At 35.7% G+C, this 7,184-nt stretch overlaps 2 protein-coding genes across 4 annotated transcripts in view; one reads left to right on the top strand and one right to left on the bottom strand.

Annotated features, from left to right (window-relative positions):
• The window catches only part of LOC107613580 (protein PLASTID TRANSCRIPTIONALLY ACTIVE 7), a 22,834-nt gene extending 18,606 nt beyond the window's left edge, over window positions 1–4,228 (top strand). The window contains exons 1-6 of one of the 3 annotated variants that reach the window (XM_016315649.2): window positions 1–474; window positions 559–728; window positions 2,308–2,413; window positions 2,599–2,655; window positions 2,754–2,813; window positions 3,711–4,228. In XM_016315649.2, the coding sequence (XP_016171135.1) occupies window positions 2,369–2,413; window positions 2,599–2,655; window positions 2,754–2,813; window positions 3,711–4,046 (498 nt within the window). In that variant the 5' untranslated portion in view covers window positions 1–474; window positions 559–728; window positions 2,308–2,368 and the 3' untranslated portion in view covers window positions 4,047–4,228. Of the gene's footprint in view, window positions 475–558; window positions 729–2,303; window positions 2,414–2,598; window positions 2,656–2,753; window positions 2,814–3,710 lie in introns of all 3 variants that reach the window. The other 2 variants (XM_021109794.1, XM_021109795.1) reach the window with 2 other exon arrangements.
• On the bottom strand, window positions 6,155–6,827 carry LOC110265733 (agamous-like MADS-box protein AGL80). The gene has a single exon (XM_021108950.1). The coding sequence runs from the start codon at window positions 6,818–6,820 to the stop codon at window positions 6,299–6,301; it is 522 nt and encodes a 173-aa protein (XP_020964609.1). The 5' UTR covers window positions 6,821–6,827; the 3' UTR covers window positions 6,155–6,298.

Genomic DNA, 7,184 nt, shown 5'->3' with positions numbered 1-7,184 from the left:
CATTGCATTACCCAAGAGTAATACACAGCCACCATCCCCTTCAAGCTCTTCGCCGACCTCTTCTCCTCGGGTAGAGGGAGTTGTCGCCGCCGGTGGGGACAGGACGTGAGTGTCGTCGTCGCCTGTGGAAGGTCTGTTCGGCCCTAATCTCATCATTCATCTTCTCCTCGCCGTCTTTGCGTTGAGCTCGTGGCGCCGCCGTCGCAAAGGGTTCGTCTTCTCCTTTTCTCCTCTCAGGGTTCCTCTCCTCTTCGATCTCTCTCTGTCCGAGCTCATTGTCCCTCTTCGAGCTCTCCTTCAACCGTGTCGTCTTCTCCTAAAACCGTGTCGTCTTCTTCTTCTGCCTTTGGTCTTCTTCTTTCTCGTTCGCCGTCGTCATCCTTTGGTTTCATCGTCTCCGTCTCGCCGACTTGCCGTCACAGGTGTGGGCTTTCCATTCGCCTCTGCTCGTGCTTCTTGCCTCTGGGTCACAAGGTTAGTACCATTTGCCTCTGCTCGTGCTTCTTCTAGAGGAATTTCGGGTTGTCGTGTCTGATTTTGCAATTGATTGTATTGCAGATTTTGTTTTTCACTGGACCAGAACAAGCAGTAGCCCTTGTTTCTCTTCTTTCCAGAGAGTTCCAACGCAGTTCCATTACGCCGGCGCCGCCTGTAGCAGCGTCCTCCATCCGCCACTGCAACACCCCTGTCCCCTTTCTTTTTGTCCTGTTCTAGTTCTCTGCTTCCAGGTTTTTGTCCATTTTCCTTTTTATTTTTATTAAGTTTGATTAATTTTGGTTAATTAGTTGATTTTGGTTAATCAGCTTAGTTAGATTAGTTGCTGTTAGTTGATTATAGGTGGTTACGTTAGGATGATTTTCTTTAGATTGTTAGGTTTTGATTGTTGCTGAGCTAGTTTGCTGTTTATGATGGAATTGCTGTTTTGATGAGAAACTCGGCTGAGATGGTCTGAACATTGTTTTGATGATTTTCATACTTAATCTGCGTTGATTGTGATTGTGTTTTTATATTTAGGAACAAGATATGATTTTGTTATTGCTATTCATTCATCTTATGTTTCCCATCCTATGTTCTAATTAACATCATGCGTTGGTAATTCCTCAGAGAGCTTCTTGTGCTCAGATTTTGTTTCAATTTCTAATTAATGGGATCAATAGTATTTACACTTGCTGCCCTGATCCAACAATTGAGAAATTGGAGTGGACAAGAATTGTATGTGGCAGCACAAATCTGAATCCTTTTATTCGCAGTTGTGCTGTCATGTTAGCTTGAAAGGTTGAATTTGCTTCAAGATTCTGATGCTCTTTGATCATTTTTTCTAGTGAAACTAATGTAAGGAAGTATAATAATTGCTTTAAAAGCCAAAGAATCAGATAATAAGATTCAACCTTCTAATTCTAAACCTACCTGCCTTTTGTTTTATATTTTCTGTCCCATTTTCTGTACCTGAACCTGTCTCAGGGCTAAGAGAATTGTGTAAATATGGTTGTACTGTCTAGTTACCTCTAGTGTGACTGTGAGACCATTTTTTATATCTTTTATACCTTATAAAAAGAATGGGAAGCATTAAGGGGTGTTTCAATTTCTAATTTCTTGTGTGTAACCTTTATCATGTTTCAATCCATTTTAGTTTCTGGGTACTCAACATGCTATTGTAAAGATTGTAGTATGTTTCTTTGGCTGCTGCTAATACTTAATAGCATTGGCTGCTGTTTCTTTGGATTTATAAAGAACCAAATTCTAGTTGTAATGAATCTATACACTTTAAAATGACTTTAGTATTAATTTTACTTTTAAAAAAGTTATGGTTTGAAAATTGAATTTCTAAAAACTGGTTTTAAAAGTGGAGTTTTTGTTAAAAAATCTGGTTTGAAAATTGGATTTTTAAAATCTAGTTTTAAAACGGGATTTTTGGTTGAAAAAATTGGTTTTAAAACTGGATTTTCAAAAACTGGATTTTTGGTTAAAAAAATATGGTTTTAAAACTGGATTTTCAAAAAAAAAGCCAGATTTTAGATTTGGATATTAAAAAACCGGATTTAAACCGGTTTGTAAATAAAACCGGATTTAAATTCTAAAACCGGTTTAAAACTGGTTTTTGTTTTTTCAAACCGGTTTCTCTCTTCAATCCAGTTCTGCTTTGGTTTCATGAACCACAAAACTGGTTCTGAAGTGGATTCAGTTTGGATTTTTAAAAATCCAAACCATGCCCACCCCTTAATACTGATTCTGAGTTGCTGGGTTTACTGATTCTGATTTTGTTAATAATAATAATAGCAGTGCTTATGTTATGTTTTTTTGAGACAGGGGATAACGTGAAAAATATATAAAACATTGAGCAGAGTGTCAGTGACCTCAACTACCAGCCATGGCAATAAGCTTCCATCCCCTCACTCTACCTTCAGCTATACCGGTAACTTTTCCTAAACCCATATTCGTTTCTCTTCCTCCTTCCTCCCCCCCCCAACCCAAAAAAAAAAAAGAAATTGTATCCAATTACTCAGTAGCTAAAATCACTTTCTTTTCTTTCCATTAAATTCTTTATTTTTATGAAGCTGTTACTTCAAAATCAAATCATCACTAGATTCAATTTTGCAGAAGATAGAGCTAAGAGCCGCAAATTCATGGAGCCCTAGCCTGACAGTTAGCTCACAGGTACAAGAAATAAAAATAGAAAATAATCTCGAGTTATTTTCTGGAGTGTCACTGACACTGAGCTTATTTATTTATTTAATTATTTGTGTCTTTGCAAGATGATGTCCCAAATGCGAAAGGATAGTCGGGGACGACGGATATGGCGGCGAAGGAGATTGGTATCTTTTCTTCATTGCGATCCTCACTTATGGAATTGTTTATTCTTTTCTTTTTATGCTTTCACCTTAACTATTTGTCAAAATTCCCAAACAGCTGAAAAATAGTATGGTTTTGGCACTTTTCTATGTATTTGTGGAACAACATAAATGACATGACACACCATCAGAAGCAAAAGTGTTTGTTTTGTTCTGCTTGTTGTTTTCCACTTTGGAAAAAGTTCGCTGGGATTATAACGTCATGTTTAGGGTGTAAAATTGCATTGTTTTGGTAAAGATGTAAATGCTCATTGTGGGAATATTGTTGAGCTAAAATGGTTTTGTTGTGAAGTGTTTTAATTTCTTTTTGCTTCAAGGGTTATGGTTGCAGGTTGGGATAGGTGTATGTTGCTGGTTATCTCGAGCATAAGCCTAAACTGGGGTGTGTTGCTTTAGAGGTAACCTTGTAAATGAGGAAAGGAAGGGTTTTGGTTGAAGGACTCTATACTATATTCGTTTGAAAGGGGATGGAGGTTAAAATATCTCACTATCATAGATGGATTTATAAAGATTGTGCTATTTGAAGATGTACTTGAAAAGTGAAACGGAATTAAAAATATGAAATTTTAGTCATGCATGTGATCGTTGCGCGGCCTTGTAAGCAAATGTTATGAATTTTATTAAGGTGTCTGTTGTTATCAAAGAACATAACGATTTGCAAATGATAGCTTCTTTTGTATCTTGGTTGCACACTTGCACTCTCCTGAAATAGATAATCGTTTTTTGCTGAATCTTGATGCATGTAACCATTGTGCGCATGATCAAGTCGACATGCTATTGGTAGTTTGGTACTTATTCTTGTAATGTCATACGCAATTCAGCTGAATGCTTAACCAAAAAAAGTTGTATGTTTTACTGCAGACTAAAAAGGATGAATACTTGCCGTTCAAGATGGAGCGGGTACCTTTCCTGGAGGAGCAAGTTCGGATTATAAAGGAGCAGGGAAAACTGTTGACATTGGATATATACAAGTTGTTGTTATCAGAGGACAATCAGTTTGATTTTGTGAATGAGATAGCAGCTGAGGCAAATGAATATGTTGAGAACAATGTAGATGAGTATGGAGGTGAGAAGAAGGCCATTCTTCATGTTCTGAGCAACAGAATGAACGATATGGGGTTTCCCCGACCAGATGCATATGCCGAGTCTGATCCCTTCAAGCCCGGGCCTGATTATTTGAAACAGGAGTTCACATGAGTTCAAATCAAATGTTATGCCGGTATCTTAAAGTAGGGTTGAAAAATCAATTATTTGCTTCACTTGCATAGTTGATGTCAGTCTATGTTGGCTTTAGTTATTTGTATGTATACAATTAAAAGCTATCTTGAAAATATATTTAAAAAAGAATGACTGTATTTTGCAATTACACCATTGTACTATATTTTACTTTTTCCGAAATCGTTAACGAACGATTTACTACTGAATATTAGTAAATCGTTGTGGAAAGGAACGGTTTACCATAAAAGCAAAATCATAAGTCGTCTCAATGGTATAGCATGTGAGAAGTGACCTATATAATTCGTTCGAGCTTAGAACGATTTAGTAAATCATACACGTCTATATAAGTGGTCGTGAGACGAGGATTTAGTGTACTTGTAGGTGGACAAATCGTTTTATGCTGAAATGATTTAGTAAGCTTGGCTCCTTTGTAATAAATTGGTTTGAGCCACACACTGCGTAAAGGAGAGCAAACACCGAAAAAGTACTTGTGATGGATACAGATCGTTACTAATTCGGCTCTGCTAGGTAGATAACGAAGAATATGAACCACGTGAACAATTGGTTGGAAATTTGTCTCAATAAAGTAAAAAAAAAATATACTCTACCCAAATTACCCAACCAAAAAATCTCATTCAATAATTCAAAAATTTTAACCATTCATTATATCCTAATTTATTAATACACCAGCTTTTTCCCAAATTTTCTGTCGTCGCTACTGTCGCTTGGTCTCCAACCATCTCCCATCGTCGTAATCGGGATCCTCCTCACTGCCGCTGGTTCGTCAACAAAGACCATTATCGGCGTTGCTCTCCTCCAGACCGGAAACAAACGGCGCTGCCGGGCTTCTCCTCGCCGTCGCTCACCCCTAGTGAAAATAACCATCCACTTAAGGATAAAAATAATCATCCGCATACTAATGAATTGAATATCTAACATATTTTAATTGTATATAATTAAACTCAATCCAATCAATTAACCATCCACATAAGAATTAAAATAAATGTCCGCATATCTACTAAAATGACAATCCTGAACTAGCCATAATTGAATACCAGAACTTAAACTCAGGAAAATGGCAAACGAAGGAACGAAACTCATCGAAATCCCTGGTGGGGAGAGTGGCACGGTTGTAGAGTTCCTGAATTTCGGAACTCAACACATACATTAACAATGTTAACGTCCGTACCATATGTATCATGAGTGACACATGAAGATAGTGCAAAAGATCCTCCTTTTCCATATAAACATTCCACATCGGCTTTCCAACAATTTTCTTGGCTCAATCAATTTCCTATTCACGAGCCTTTGGCAGCAACTCCTCCTAACGGATCGTGAATGGCAGTAGTTCAGGGCTCATGAACAACAATGGCGGTGGCATTGTGGTCGTGTACAACATCGGCAGCGGGAGAACATGGTCGCGACATTCTAATTTTTTAAATTTTAAAATTTAAAATTAAATAATTAATTAATGATCTAATTTTTAATTTTAATTTTACTTTTCTTTTGTAATCCATTGTTCACATTGTTCATAATTATCATTGTTTTTTTATACTTTCTCATTTTTATATAAATGGTTAAAATCAATTTCTTATATATTAAAAACTGATGTTTTTATATAAACCAATTTAAATTGGTTTTAAAAATTAAAACGGGTTTTAAATTTTTTTAAACTAATTTAATCTAATGCACCGTATCATAAAATAGTTTAAAATTAATTTACTTTGTAGAAAAATAATTTGGTGCAATTTTTACAACAACATCAACAAAGTCTTATCTTATTAGAAGGGGTGGACTATATGGATCAAACAACGCCATTAAACTTTATCTCAACATTTTCATTTCTGTCACACTTAACTTATGTTTGTGCTCTCTTTTGGCGGCCTAATATTCTATACCATAAAGCATAGGCAGTCTGATAGCATTGCGATATAATTTAGTTAAATTTAATGCAATTTTTAAATTATTTAAAATTGTTTAGTGCAGCTTGAGTTCAAATTATGAAAAAAAAGCTCAACCATGAACATCCTAACTAAAAATTTCAATCAGAAATCAATCTCTCTTTATTTCATTAATTATGGTTATCATTGACTGACAATGTCATGCATATGGAAAACAAAATGCATGAAGAGTACTACTAGACTAGAAACACATTAGAGAATTGACAACAGGAGAGAGACTAACGAAATGCACCCTTGAGAACTACTTGAGTTTTTAATATTTTCAACAAATCAAGGTTGGGTTTGTGTAGCTTCAACTTGATTTGCCATCTTTTCTTGATCATGGATCCTTTCAATCTTCAGGTCAATTTCCTTTAGAGTTTGATCAATTAAACGTGAGAGATCACAAAGATCAATCAAGCTAGCATTACCAGTGACCTCACCAGAGCTCAGACACTGAAACATTAGATGGCTCATCTCTTTCTGCCTATTTTCATCCTTTTGTTTCTTTAGCTGGTCTTCGGCCTTTTGGATTCTTTTCCTTAACAAACTTTCTTGGGTTAACATTCTCTTGTTTTGTTCCAATTTGGGAATTTCCTTAAACTTGGAGATCACTTGTTTGGCCTTCTGAGGTGATGGCCAAACCTCTGGCTGAGGTTCATTTGGAGGGTAGATTATAGCACAAGATTGAACCCCACAGAGGGTGCTAATCTCATCAATCTTTTTTATCAAACTAGTTTTCCTTGCCCTAAACGTTGCCCTTCTCTTGGAGTTGTTTGCTATGTATTCAAGCTTTGACTTCTTTCTAGCCATGGTGATATGATTGGGTAATATGATTTGGTTATGGCTTTCTCTTTGTCCCAATTGTGCTCTTTATATAGGATAACTTTTGTTTAAGATATGTATCAAAATTAAATGAATATTTTTCAGTTAATTGAATCTGGTTTAATTTTATTATAAATGTATAGATGTTTCTTAAATAACTTGCCATTTGTGTAATATAGAAAATCCGAAAGTTTTAATGTATTAATTTGTAGCAAGTTTTGTGTCCAGACTTGTTGGAATTGTTTAATTTTACTAATTCAAAAATGTACCGGAGACATAGAAAATTTGTCTCAAAAAGAATCCAAATAAATTTAAGGATAATTTACATGAATAAAATAATGAGATTTAAAAT

This window comes from Arachis ipaensis, chromosome B08 (genome assembly GCF_000816755.2).
Source record: "Arachis ipaensis cultivar K30076 chromosome B08, Araip1.1, whole genome shotgun sequence".
In the NCBI taxonomy this organism is placed as follows: domain Eukaryota; kingdom Viridiplantae; phylum Streptophyta; class Magnoliopsida; order Fabales; family Fabaceae; genus Arachis; species Arachis ipaensis.
Note: the sequence above shows the minus strand (reverse complement) of the source record. Positions and strands in the feature narration are given on the sequence as shown.